The sequence below is a fragment of the Lagopus leucura genome, unplaced genomic scaffold (genome assembly GCF_019238085.1).
Source record: "Lagopus leucura isolate 7727_CA_CO unplaced genomic scaffold, USGS_WTPT01 Super-Scaffold_100012, whole genome shotgun sequence".
Taxonomy (NCBI): Eukaryota; Metazoa; Chordata; class Aves; order Galliformes; family Phasianidae; genus Lagopus; species Lagopus leucura.
The window spans coordinates 3,298,343-3,312,695 of record NW_024962267.1 but is presented as its reverse complement, the minus strand read 5'-3'; the positions used below and the strand labels follow the sequence as shown (position 1 = coordinate 3,312,695).

Here is a 14,353-nt window from a genome sequence, read left to right as displayed (position 1 = left end):
AATATAGCCTAGACAATGGAGTAAGGAAATATATACCATTTTTTCCTCTCTTGCTTCGCTGCACTTCTATGTATGTAGGATAGATCATAGTCTAGCTTGATCTGTACACAAAAGACATTATTGCTATATGCTTTCATTTACTTAAGTTTCTAATCTTCATTTTCTTTCATCTGTATAGTCATGTGTTCTAATCAGACATCACTGTGGTACACAGTTACGAGATTTTTTTTTATTTTTCTGAGACTTCAAAATTATACAGAATTTGTACAACTTGTGGGCTTATTTTGGGAAGAATAGTGTTTTTATTTTTGGTTGTATTATTTATGAACCTCCACTCATCTAGACAGCATCTGTAAATGAAATCTTTAAGCATCATTCTTGTACGAATATCTCAATTATTAGTAATGTATCTTCCAATTATAACACTTAATGGCTTGCTAATTCAGGATTTATTTTTTCAGAGAAAAATCAACACATCAGTAGAAATGAGTGAAAATTAGAATGTTTTAAGTTTTGCAAACACTCAGAAATATTTAAGTTTCCTTGAACTGCTCATCAGACTGGACTTTGCTTGAGATAACTGTACTTTAAGTGGGACTAAAATCTTTAGCAGCAAAGTTGGCCTCATTCACCACAAAATGGCCACACCTACCAATGCCTGCAGTCAGAGTAGCACAGTGTGGAGAAATGGAAAAGTGCAATGGTGGAACCTTGGTTTCTTCCTTTTCTTTGTCTCTTTGACACAGAAAGCTAGTTAAGGGATAGAACTGCAATGCATTCAACTTGGTGTCATATTTTCTTACCCACTAAGTCTGGATGTTTGGATGACTTTCTGAGATACACCAGGAAATTCTCACTAACCTCATGCACTGTTATTTTTCAAATACAAGAATAAGGAGAAAAAGCAAATGAAATTAGGATAGCAAAATAAAGCTTTGTTGTGATCATACAAAATTACTTATACTTGAGGACAATCCTGCTGGAGTTCATATTTTACCAATTATGCTATCAGTTTTGTTGAATTTTGTGTTCCCACACAACAGTAAAAGTCTATGGGATATTGTATGGGAACTGCTGAGTCACGGCCTGAACCTCTGATTGATCACCTGAGGTGAGCCATGAGTCAGCCAGAGGAGCACAGGTGAAGGCAATTCACCTGTGCTACTGGAAGGGGTGGAGCCAGGCTCCACCCCTCCTGGACCTATTTAAGAGCTGGCTACCAGAGGGGAAGGATCTCTTCTGGAGATCCTCCTCTTTGATATCTTCTAGTGAGCTCAACCCAAGGGTAAGCTCTTCTACTTATTCTCTTTTGTGATCCTTGTTTGCCTTACTCTTTTGATTATATTGCAATTATAACATCTTGGTTATACAGCTTTGCCTTACTCTTTTGATTATATTGCAATTATAACATCTTGGTTATACAGATATATTAAGCAGGAATGCTGTGTGGGGAAAAACAACTTACTTGTTCCTCAGACAGATCTTTCTGCAAAAACAAATATTGGAAACAGCATTAGAAACTTAATGTCATAACCCACTCAAGAATATCAATAGATGTAAAAAATATTTCAGCAGTTATGTAAAAAATTAAGCAACTAACATATTAAGCAGAATTAAGCTTTAATGAGAAACGTATTAGCAATCTCTCCTCTCTAAAAACAAAAAAAGTAACTTCAATAGTTTTGTTTCCTATTACAGATTGTTAACTGTGCCAGTCACTGACTGCCAGCCCAACTTGCTACAATTACAATGGTAAACAGATCTAAACCAATGGAGTTAGCTAGGTAGATGGGACAACACACTTAGGGACTCTACTGCTGTATTTTGAAGTGCTGAATAGCAGCAGCCCCCTAGTATGAATGAAATGTATTCTGCACTTGAGAAAATCAGATGTGTTTCTGATGGTGTGCCTAACAATATGCATACAGAATGAGAACAGTAAGACCACCTTAGAAAAGATTTAACTTGTAGTTTATTTCTCTTTGGTAGTCATCATCAAATTAGCTCAGAAAAAAATATAATTTGTAACAGGTCTTCTTGGGTCTAATTCAGTTGAGGCTTCAACATTTTGACAGACAAGACCTGAATGTTGTGGAGAAAAAAGAAACCTGTGCTTTGGTACAGTGGTTTTATTAATAAGGGTACGTGAACCCATATGTGGGCCTCTTTGAATTGTAAAAAAAGTACAGATTTCTTTAATATCGTAAGCATTCCAAATTATTGGGAATAAGGCATTTTTCACATTTCTCTAAATGTTTGCAGACATTTCTGTGTACGTACCATTTCTGTGAGAACTTTCTCCACAGTTCCTTTCTCCTGGAGGTTGGAAACAAATCTGGATGCTGGGACACTGGCCAGGAGCCGGAGCTTGGCAGCATTGCTAACCTCCTCAGCCACTCTGGTCATTCCCATTGTGAACAATACAATTCCTTGGTTTTTAGCATCAGCTGTAGCTGCAAAAATATCTGGGTTTCTTGGATGGTCAACTCCATCAGTGAAGAGTACAGCTAGTTTCAAACTACCTGGAGTCCCTTCTTTCATGTAGAGTTGTGTAAGGTTAGTAATAGCGTACGTTGTGTAGGTACCATGACCTATGTAGGTGATAGGAGCAATGTGGGATTTGAATGCTTCAGGACCTTTCCAGTCATGAAAAGTTTGCTCTGTGGAAACAGTGCTGCTGTACTGAAGTAAGGCCATCCTCCAGCTGAGGGTCCGTCCAGAACTAAGCTGCAGACCTTTCATTTGGTCTACCACTTCTAAAACAAATTTTTTTTGCTGTTCATGATTATAATGCTTAGCACTTTCAGAGCTGTCCAGTAAAAAAGCGATCTCCAGAATGCAGTCTTCATCTAGAATAAATAGGTAGGTGAGTGGCGGGTTTTAATAATAAATCTCATTCTATCCTTACTCTTATATGTATTTTTCAGCTTTGAAGTTGAGAGTTAAATTATGGAAATTGTGATCTCAGGAAAACACCTGAGATCACAAGTGTGAAACTCTTGTGAATGTAGGACATAAAGAGGTTGATGAATTTGCTCCAGAGCAGACACCCCAGGAAATAAGGAACTGAAACTAAGGATATGTCACAGAATGAGGAATGTTGCTGTGATATTTACACACATGTTCTGTCTTCATGCTAGTTACCAAAATGGGGGCTGGAAAGATGAGAGTCATCAACAGGAAAATGAGTGATGCAGAATGAGACACTGGTATGTGATTTAATAGAGCTATGTTATGTCACTTAACTGACTCTTATGTCTAGTGACATATAAAATTCTAAAAGCAGGCTCTGCACTGATGTACACTAGAGAGTAATAATTTTCTGAACTACTTCTATAAAAATATATAGACTACTATTTTTGAAGTGACAATAGCAGGCAACCAACCATATTAAAACAGAACAAAATCAAAAAAGATACAAGTAATCTCCTTTTATAAAATAAAAAGGAGAGGAGAGAGAAAGGAGTGAAAAGATTGTAGTGCAAAAATACAGCATGTTAACATGTAGAACAAGGTGCTATAAATAGTATCTTAGAGAGAAGCTAGCCATGTAGATCTAAGTAAAGGAATCAAGAAGAAAACAAGTTTTAAAATAACAGTCACCTTGATCACTGGGGCTAGGATATTTTTCTACAGTGTTTGACAGAATGTGTTTAATTGTGGGTCTTCTCAGTCCATATCTTTTTTCTTCACTGAGATTTTCTGCTAAAAATTCATGTTGCTCAAGTATCCACAAAAGCCACCAGAATCTGAAGAACATGATTTATTTGGTTTCTGTTTCCTAAACAACACAAGACAGTAATGTAGTACAGCAGTACAAGGACAATAAAATGTTCCGTTTTGCTTGACAAGTTGCTTAACAGGATGTATTTTCCAGTATAGTCCCTGAAAGTGAGCTGGCTTTATTTATTTATTTATTTATTTTAGGTAAGAGCTTCTCCAAAAAATGTAATGAATAACAAACATATTAGAGAGGTTTTCAGGGATAGTGCATATAGTTATTGCATTTCACATACTGGAGACAGGTGTTCTACAAGCATACTTCATTTCTCTCTTGCTTCCTGGTAGTGCTTGTACAACCAGCACTCTTCAGAAACCTTAACATTGGCTGTGCCCATGTGGGTGTAGAGTGAATACCAAGTGAAATTCACAGATGGTTTTTAAAACCTGCTTTGTCCAGAGCTGGCACACAAATACAGAGTGAGACCAGGTTTTCTCCTATTTTCTCCAGTCAGGAACCCTCTATACTGAGGGTCACCTTGCTGAGATGGTGCTCCTCTCTTTAGTTGTACTACAGAGCAACAGTCACCTCTGGGGCTGCTGTCCCAGCATGCACATACCTGCTGTGGGCACAGAGTGCTGTGCTACCTATAAACAGGGGGACTTGTTTGTCCTGGGTTCACAGGAACACCTAGGACTCACAGACTGCTTAGGGCTGATAAGTCAGTCCTGCCCTGCTGCCATCTCCCTGCAAGCTCTTCCCAGCACATAGCAAAAGGATAGCTCAGTGTCAAGAATAAACCTGCCAGGGTATGATCATCTGAGAGAAGTCCCTAACATAGCCAGGACTTTTCAGCTTCTTTTCAGGACTTGTGGTGTCCTTACCTTGATGCTCCAAAGCATGGGGCTCTGCAGATATGCAGGGTGCTGTCCTGGATGCTCTGCCAGCTGTGTTGTCCTGCTTGTGTTGGATGCTCTGTGAAGAAAGGAGGGAGAAGTAGGGTTGCGAGCTCCTGTGAGAATTGGTGTCTTGTGTCAGGAGGGGCCAGCAGAGGCAAGGAGAAAGGGGAAGAACAATAATCTTCACTCCCCTTTCTAAGTACCCACCCCCTTTTCTCTTCCTCCCCAGGCTATGCACGTGTCTCTCAGGTTTACACCTCACATGCTCCAGCATCCCTGCAGCCTTTTAAATATACAAAAAGTTCTTGTGCATACTCACAAACTTATGGATGAGGAGTGCTCTCACTCCAACGTATTTTCCTACCTACCAGCCTATGTCGTTTGCTGATGAGATTATCCATCATGAGGAGACAAAAAAGACAGGCCAGTTAGAAAGCAGTGCAATTGCTTCAGACTTGTCTGCCACACCTGTCCTTTCAAAAACCGTAGAAGAGACCTAGGATTCTGACATAATGTGATGGCTTCAAAATCTGAGCTAGGTGGCTGTGCCTCCTGAAAGCTCTAACTTCTACCAGGGATAGGAGTTTGTCACCGAATTCTTCAAATATCCCCAGAAAGCTTTTACAATATGAACAAATTTATCAAACAAGTAGCTCTTTTACATAAATTTTTTTCTTTGTGAGCCCATAATGTTCCACTTGTATGCACACAAAGACTACTTGATTCTAACCATTGCCCTCTCCTTTAGAGTCCACCAGTTCAGCCCATTTTCTGCATGACAGCTACAAGCAAGGAGTCTGAGGGGATTTCCCCTGTTTGTACTGACATTTTTAGATTTTGGTTAAAGCAAGAAATGAAAAGACAATTTTTTGCCCTTTAGGGAATACAAATAATATGGTGTTTAACTGAAATAGATATAATAAATCTCACATAGCTCCTAAATCTTACTGAGAAAAAATCTAACTCTAGCAAGAAAAAGCATGTTAACTATGGTTGGGATTGTGTGTCTCCTATAAGCATAACATTGTCATTCTTTCATTTTCACTGCTAATTTTTACCTCAAAACATAACTGGCAAATAATTTCTAAATTATATAACTATTCTACTTGTATGTTTTGTAGCAAGCTCTTGCCTTCAGGGTATTTCCTTTTATTAATGAGTAATGTTTAACCTGAGGCTTTTTTTTTTTTTTTTGCCAGGTGCAACTTCAAAAGCTTAGTGGGGCCTCCACATTTTATAGCTGGTTGTGTAGGATGCATGGTATTAGTCTGTCAGAATTCCAGGTATGTGACATATCATACAGTACGTTTCTAGACTTGCAGTCTTCTGAAATTGAACGTTCTCAATACACACATTATTCTTAGGATGACATTTTATCAGAACCTAAATGATGCAAATGTAAAATATGTATGCATTGATGCAATTGAGTCAACTCTTAAAAATGAACAGTAAGCTTTTTTGCCTCATTTACTACAAATTTTACCAAGTTTAATGTTTACCAGTTTTGCTGCTTCATGTCATTACAATATAAATATTTTAAAAATAGAATAAATGTCTTAAAAGCTATGATTAGGAACCATAAAAGGGAAACCTAAGTAATATTATGCCCTTTTTTTTTTGTTTGTTTCCATTACCACTGTATAGGCGATAGAAGCAGATAGAACATAATTACTTTTTACCTCTGCTCTCATGGAAGCATTTTGTCTCAAAGAGCTTGACATGATGCTTCTGAAATGTGTTCCGTTTTTTTTTTACCATCTTAGTGTGAATAACATACATTTCTCGTCTGCTGTGAACTGTTAAAAATCTGCATGTTTCACACCATCATCTAGTCTTTCATGGCCTCAAGACAGTCTTGTCCATTTAACCTGCCTGGATCATGCTGTAGTAGTATTCCAGGAGTATTTATTTCATTTCACTATACCTGTAAGTACATGACCACTATGCTACCTAACTTTAACTAGTAAAATAATGAAAGCATGTCATTTACAATATTTTGAATTCTGATATTAAACATCAATGTACAAAGAATGTGGTTCGCAGTCCCTTAACTTGTATCAAAAGTGTGAATTTTAAGAAAAATAGTTGAAACATTCAAATATTCAAAGTGAATGTAAAAAACTAAAACCAACTTCATTGAAGGCTGTATGTGAAGAAAGATAAAATGGAAACCTGTATTTGGCTTTCCAACTGCAAAATATGTTTCAGCAGATTTGGCAGCCCAAGATGCAGGCTGAGGACATTAAGTCTTGATAAATCAAATTGTAGTTGTGGCTGCAGTTTTTAGACATTTTTCATTTGGACATATGTTTGTGACAAAAGCTGATTGTTTTATATGAAAAATTATGTTATAATGGCATAGCCTTATAAAAACCTGTTATGAAATCCTGGCTGATTGGAGGTAATGGCAGAACTATTGATTCCATTAGATCCAGGATTCATCTTTGCTTTGTGGTACGAATCTTGAGCATGCAGTGAGCAAGACAGCTGTATCGTGTTTTCATCTGGATTCATTGCCACAGAAAATGCTGTAAGAAAGGTTTTTGATGTCAAAGAATTAATCTTTGTTCAGCTTCCAACAAATTCGAATGACTCTTTGTGCCAAGTGTGGTAAGCACAGCCGTCTCTTTTACAGGTGGTATTTACCTGTCTCTCCATTTTCTCCTTTTTTAATATTATACTGGAATTCTCAGATGGAGCCAGGGAACTTACTACTCTCTAATAAGACATAGAAGAGAGGGTGCTGTCTTCAATATTTTCAAATTTTATCTCTATGTAGTACAGCCGAAAAGTCACTCTGGGCATAATCTACTTGTAATATCAATATGATAGTGTTTTGAATATTTTCCTTTCATTTTTAGTTTCCCTAAGAGATATTTTCTGCCTTACAGCCTGAATAAGTAAACTCATGTATACGTGAGCAATGCTCACCTTCAAGATCTGTGGCATTCAGCCTTACAAGGGAATGAAAGCATATCTAAAAAACAGGACTGATACATTTGTAACATACTGGATGTTGACTGAACATTTACAAATACTGATCATTTAACTAGATCAAGAATACTCTTAAAATGGAAACAAAAGGGAAATCTTAAATATTTGATTTGCTGTTTTGGTACCAATGGCACAGCTCCTAGGGAAGTAATTATTTTGAATTGGCTGCTGCATTTGTTACTTATAATTTGCTGGAGTGTTCCACCTGCCTAACATTCAGCAGCACAGTAACTGCAGCAATACCCAGCTGCTACACTACTCCTTATACGCTTCAGGATGAAAGCTCGGGTGGAGCTGTAGTAGAAAGCAGATGCTTTAATCTCACCCATCACATCGAGAAGACATCATCTGGCATGTGGGAAAAGAATTAGCCTGCTGGAAAAATGCCTTGTTAGTTACAGCATGTTGCTGTACTTAGCATACAGTATTTTGAACTGAACACGATACAGATTTAGCCAGTGTTTTCAGTATAAACCTGTGTGTCAGAATTGGCATTTGCAGGATTTTTGAAGCGTTTATGAAACCACGCATTAGACCCTCCGCGCACAGCGGTGCTCGTGTTTGCGGGCAGACCTCGCAGCTGTGAGCGCGCCCCGTGCGCTGGCGCTGCCCCGCTGCCCTAAGGCACGGCTGCAGCCCGCCGACCCCGCGCCTTCCTGCCCCCTCAGCCGTGCGCGGGAGCGGCTCGCGGCTCCGGCTGCCGCTCGGCCCGAGAGGCGGTAACGAGGAGGTTTAACATCAGACCCGTCTGTTTCTTGCTGCCTAAGCTCGGTTTGAGTGCGGAGCTGACAAGGCTGCGGCACCTGTGTGCGCACGTGGCTCAGCGGGAAGGCCTCCCAAGCTCCGGCCATTTAACCCGAGGACAGCGTTCTTACGAGTGGAGACGAATGGTGTGAGGGGTGAAATGGCTGATGGCTTTCTGAAGCCAAGCAAGGATCTGAGCAGATCTCTGTTTCTGGCTATGAGAACTGCTGTAGAAATCGAGATGTTAATGATGGTGGGTTTTGTTTCAACAATATTTTTGTTTCAGTGAGATTTTTATGTCCTTCATTTGTAGCTATCAAAGAGTTGTGTTATGTAAGTTGTGTACTTTTAGTCCTGTGCACCAGAGAAGAAAAAACTGGCAAGGCTCTTTCCTATGATAAAATGATGTATTCTGTTCTTTTAACAATGCATAAAAACATAAATGTTGGCTTAAGTGAAATTTGTAATGGGATATCATGGCTTTACTGGTGCTTAAGTTAAACCTTAATAATATATGCAAACACAACTAGAAGAAAAAAGTCTCAGTTTTCTGTTTCATGGTAAGAAATTCAACATACTGAGAAATCTGAAGGTTAATATTGACTTCAGATACTCTGCTTGCCGCATGAACCATAGATATTTAAGGTCAACCATAGCCTAAATAGTATTTACTTAACTGGAAGGCCTTACCTTCCAGTGAAACTCTGCTGCTTTATCTCGGAAATACTTTCTTAGATACTTTTTGTGCAAATAAGCAGAACAGCACTCTGAAAGCTTTCTTTCCTCAGTTCAAGCTGCGAGAGTTCTTGTTGGATACTAAAAGGGAAGAAGGGGATGCTCCCTGTTTCCAGAGCTGTTGAGAGATTAGCTCAGGGGTAGTCTCTAGACTTCTTTTTAAAGCCTTTATTCTGTAGCACTGTGCATGTGTACTTATTAGTTAGTTACTTATAGTTAGTTAGTGTACTTATTAGGTTAGTCGCTTTTAAGAAAACAAATTTATATATTGTACAAGTTTTTAGCTGATTTGTTTTTTTATTTTGAATGATATAGATCAATTGAAGATTTTTCAAGTGGATTTCAGAGGAGAACGCTGACTCTGAAATGGAATCTCACTCTGGATTCTCATTTCTTCAGAAGCAGGCAGGTATGCAAAGAATCAGTTAGAAGATATGGCCACTGGGGGTCAGTCTTAAGACAAGCATGAATGATTGTGGGCCTTGCTGACTGCACTGGCATGGTTTGAGGTGTCTGGCTGAGCTAGTTGTTGATATTACTGCTCAAATCTGCATACTTGTTTTCCAAAAACATCAGGAAATTAAGCTGTAACACGCAGCTTAATGTATGTAATGTAAAAGCTCTATGATTGCAGTCAGTTTCTTTCAGAAATCAACCAAAATATGTCAAAGGGTGGCTTTATTGTGTTGTTGTTCTATCGAATGCTGAGTTTGGGCATTGTACTTCACTTATGGATTGGAAAGATGTAAATTTTCTTCCTTCTTGACCTGTGGAATGCTATCATAAATCATAAATTAGTCTGTAATGGAGAGTGGGCTACTGGAAGTATCCCTGCATTGGACAAGAAGAGAGCAAGAAATATTTTGTGTGTGAATAGCATTTCCTCCTGGAATGACTGAAATATAGGCTTTGTTAGCAAAGCCCAATTACTGTGTTTACTGACCAATGCATGACAGTTTTCTTTGTATAATTTAGACAATTCTAGAGTTAATCTCACATTGTAAACCTTCATCTTTCACTTCTAAAAATGACTTGAAAAGCATAGGTAGTTCTGTTGTGTCCCAGAAAATAAAGTGGTTTTTGTTGTTGTTGCTTATTTGGGACACAGTTTATGTACTTTCTCTACAAATGTATCCTTAATTGAGCTTTGTGTAAGGGTCTGTTGCATTTTCTTGTATTGTGCATATCTCTATCTGACAAATAAGGAGACTGGAAAAAAAACTGCCACAGGAGACCTCAAAAACTAGTACATGAGCTCTGCTAATCCCTGTTGGTGAATGGGGTTTGGATTACTGGTGATTCAGCTAAAATTAGTGTTGATTCAAAATATTCTGTGATGTTATCATGGCTAAAGTAGATCTTGAATAATCTCAAAATATTAAGATTTTTAGAAAAGTATAATTTAAGTTCTTAAGGAAGAATACGTAAGAATATTTAAATTAATTTCAGAAGGCTTTCAAAATGAGCAAATTACAATGTTATTTTTCCTGTTTTAAGGAGATCCAAAGGTAGCCTAACTGCTTGCTCCTTGCCCCAGTTTTTTAAATCACCTGAATTTATTGCTTAAACTTTCAGGAATTTTTTTTGTCCTGGTTAAACCACTTTTGAACAGCAATGTGATGATAATGGCAAAGCTGACAGGACTGGGAAGGAATGTTCCTCACAGTTAAAATGTAATGAACTTCCGAGTGCTGATTTCTTATATTTTTGATACTATATGTTGAACTGAGATAACTTCACATACATGCTGACTGAGTATTAAAATGGCAAGGTACTTTCCATGGGCAGCATCTCAAATAATCTTCATTGTATCTTTTATGTTCTAGCTAGGCAGTTTATTATGTAGACATGTCAGCTGCAGATATATATCTTATAAACAATGGTGTTCTATTTTTATTATTTATTTATTTTTATTTTTATGGAGCGTATTTGACTAGTATGTGTTGATTTATAGAAACCAGAGATGCTGGGAGGCTGTGGGACAGAATTGCCCACAACAGTCTCGAAACTCACTTCCATAACTGAGGTAATGACATCTTCTCCTGTGCCTGTGAAGCTTGTTGTATTATGAGGTGATGCTTTTAGGCTGTAGTTGGGAAGCCTGGGAGAAGATGTGTGCTGTAGTAATGTTAGGTTGAAGAGAACAGTGGTACATTTTCTGCATGCTTGTGAAGCCTGACCTAGTCAAAGCAGTAGCCACTTACAGCACCTAGGCTTGTGGTGTAGCATAAACTGGTGGATTTTGGACCCTTTTACCCTAGGAACATCTAAGATATATTAATTTCAAACTGAGTTGGCCTTTTTGGAAGGTCTTTAATGTAGGGTCAACAATATGACAAGGAAAAATAAGAAGCTGGTATATGGGCAGAGAATGGTGGTGTGAAAATTTTAGCTAAGGAAACAGGCCACAGATGGAATTAAAACTGTAGTCAAAGCTGCTGAGCATGCAGCTGTTGCTGTGGGTGAAGGGCCGGCTAAATCTTGGCTTCATCCATAATGTAAGCCTCTGAGAAACAACCAGTGATTTGTCTTAGTTACTCTTGCCATAGGCTTCTTGTATTCCTTTTCTGATGTTACTAGTTAGTTTTATTGGCCTGAAGTAGAACTTCTTAGCATTTCATATACTTAGTGTGCTATTAGAAGGATTTAAAAATAAAACGGGGGGGGAGGAAACTGAAATTGCCTAGCAAGAAGTGGTTGCTCCTGGTTCTGACCATTATATATTACAAAGCATGCTGTTATGTAGTTAGGATGGTTACTCTGCCAAATGAAAGCAAGAGGAATTTAGAGAGTTTATAAGGATTTTAATGATAATTGGTTGGTTGCTGGTTTTTTTTTTTTTTTAATATTGAGCACTTCTTTCCGACAGTCTTCACTGTCAGCTATTTAGCCCGTCTCAGCCCTGTCAGTAATGGCTACTATCAAAAAGAAGATAAAGTCAAGAAGAAAGTTCTTTGTCAAAGACTGAGACATTAGGTGTATGGGATATGTGACTATTTTAAATGCTTAGTCACTCATGCCATAGGCCTTTCTGAGTAGGCTCTTGCTGTCCATGTCTGTTGTTCAGATCTGTTAAATGTCACCTGAGAGAGCAGGAAAAATTTCTTCTCCTCCCCTCAAGCCCTGTTAGCCATGGATGGCTGAAGTAAAGACCACTTCAAAGGCAAAGGATGGTTTTTATTTCCTTACTGAGCACTGCAGGGGCAGCAGGCAGTATCCCTAATTTTCCCATTTCAGTTAAATGTTATGACTTAAGCCTGGTACTCTTCATACTTGTACGTATCAGGGAACATCTCTTGTAAAAATGCTGGAATTGCTGTAGCTTAAAATCGGTGTTGTGGAAATAGGATCATTCCCCATGCACATTAACTCCAAGGCAGAAAACACATGTGACTCAACATCCCTTATCTTTAGCTCTGACTCCTTTCAGGAGTGCTTAGATAAGATTAAAAGAAGCAGACTTCCTTCCAAACATCTCCCACTTTTTCACCTGAAGAAATTTGCTGAGAAAGGAGCAGAGTCAGCTGCCAGCATGTCACAATGCAGATTGAAATTCAAGGAAAACAGGGCTCATTTCTGCAAATGTGCATGTGAAACTGAGCTCTTTTTCTGATGTTGCAATCAAATTGACAGAAAAAGTTTTTATTAACTCCTTTTTGTCATTCATTTTCAGTGAAAAATAGTGTAGAACAAATATTAACTCCGAAATTAAAAAGGATTCTGAGGCAGTTCAAATAAACTAAAACTGAATTCAGCGAACTATTTGAGCTGCAAAGATAGGTAGTCTGAAAATGTGAATGTGACATTGCCCACAGGACTTTACCTCTGTATTTTCTTTTTTATCTTGGGGAATCAGATCTCTGCCTTTCTGGCAGGTAGAAAAATGTAGGCATAAAGATGAAAATGACATTAAAACTAAATTAAAAAGGAATATTCAATAAACTTATCAGGTAAAGCCACTGAACAAAATATTTAGGGTAATCAAATTGTTTTTAATTGTTTGTGTTTATTTTTGACCACTCTGTTCTGAGTGTAAATTTCAAACCAAGGAATGAGTTACACAACAAGCTGCAACAAGAGTGTGAAGACTACCCTACAAATACTGTTTTGTACAGAGGACTGAACACAGTCTACTGTCAACTTATTTTTTGCTTCTGCAGGAAAGCGTTCAAACATATCAAAAATGTAATGAGTATTGTCGTAGGTTTTGAAACCACAGTCATAGATTCTGCTTAGGAGTCTGGCATGAGAGCTTGTGTTACAGCATTTTTAGACTGAGTGTAGTTGGAAGCATGGGCAGCGGATTAGAAGCTTGAAAGTGCGCACCGATACTTTTCTCACTCATTTCTCTTCCTAAATCATTTAAAATAAAACCAGATTAGTCTGGTGCTCTTTTTTATGTGATTAAGTGATATAATTGAACTTGTACATTGAGTTAACATCTTATCCTTCACAAGTACGGAATAGATCAAACATAGTGAATGTTCTCAATAAAACTGCATGTGTTCTATGTTCCTGGGTTGTCCCTAGCCTGTGCGTGGTAAAGGCTCCTTACGATTGTGTCTTGCCCTACAACTGGGTGAAAGAATGCTGTGGAAAAGAAGCAGCAAAAGGAAGGAAAGGGAAAAGGACTCGGACTCCTGTAGCCCCTCTAAGTCTTCCTAATATCTTGTAGGCTTGTCTGAGGCTAGTTTTCTGCCAGTGATTTGAAACCAGAATTAAATAGTAGAATCCTCACTGGATTTTTCCTGTTCCTAGAAATGTTTATATGCTCTTTAGAGACTTAAAGAAATTCTTTAAAATGTAGAACTAGCTTTGGAATTTTTGAAATCAATAGCTAGCTTCAATATTGCTTGAAATAACCTTGTTTCTATATTTAGGAAAAAAATGTAAGATGAGCAGGGCTGATAGCAAATTCTGTAGCTTGAATTAGGAAATAATTTATGGAAAGCTACCTTTCATTACAAGAAGAAAGACCAGTCATCTCCTTCCTTGAAGCATCTGATTGAGAACACATAATGCGATTGTCTTTCTTTGGATAGGGGTTAGATGTGATAGCAGCATTATTTTTAGATTAAAGACCTATTTGATATTCTAGAATATGGAAAACTCAGTATTCTTATTATTAACCATTAGCAGAATCTCAGGAAGAATGGGACTTCGTGTAGCTTTTTCTTCAAATTGATTGATTGACCTGATTATTATACTATTAAAGCCTAAAGGTCAAACTCAAATGGAAAGCTGCCCCCAAATCCTTTGT

General features: G+C 38.0%; 2 protein-coding genes across 2 annotated transcripts in view; one reads left to right on the top strand and one right to left on the bottom strand.

The window, feature by feature from the left end:
* The window catches only part of LOC122181740 (collagen alpha-1(XXVIII) chain-like), a 37,095-nt gene extending 28,630 nt beyond the window's left edge, over positions 1 to 8,465 (bottom strand). The window contains exons 1-3 of the mRNA XM_042874409.1: positions 8,162 to 8,465; positions 2,281 to 2,849; positions 1,358 to 1,378 (exon numbers count right to left, since the gene is read on the bottom strand). Coding sequence (XP_042730343.1) covers positions 1,358 to 1,378; positions 2,281 to 2,849; positions 8,162 to 8,465 — 894 coding nt within the window. The remainder of the gene's footprint in view (positions 1 to 1,357; positions 1,379 to 2,280; positions 2,850 to 8,161) is intronic.
* LRP2 (LDL receptor related protein 2) overlaps positions 1 to 14,353 on the top strand; it is a 136,761-nt gene that overhangs the window by 2,843 nt on the left and 119,565 nt on the right. Inside the window, exons 2-3 of the mRNA XM_042874951.1 lie at positions 5,820 to 5,903; positions 9,409 to 9,502. The gene's annotated coding sequence lies outside the window, so the exon portion shown is untranslated. The remainder of the gene's footprint in view (positions 1 to 5,819; positions 5,904 to 9,408; positions 9,503 to 14,353) is intronic.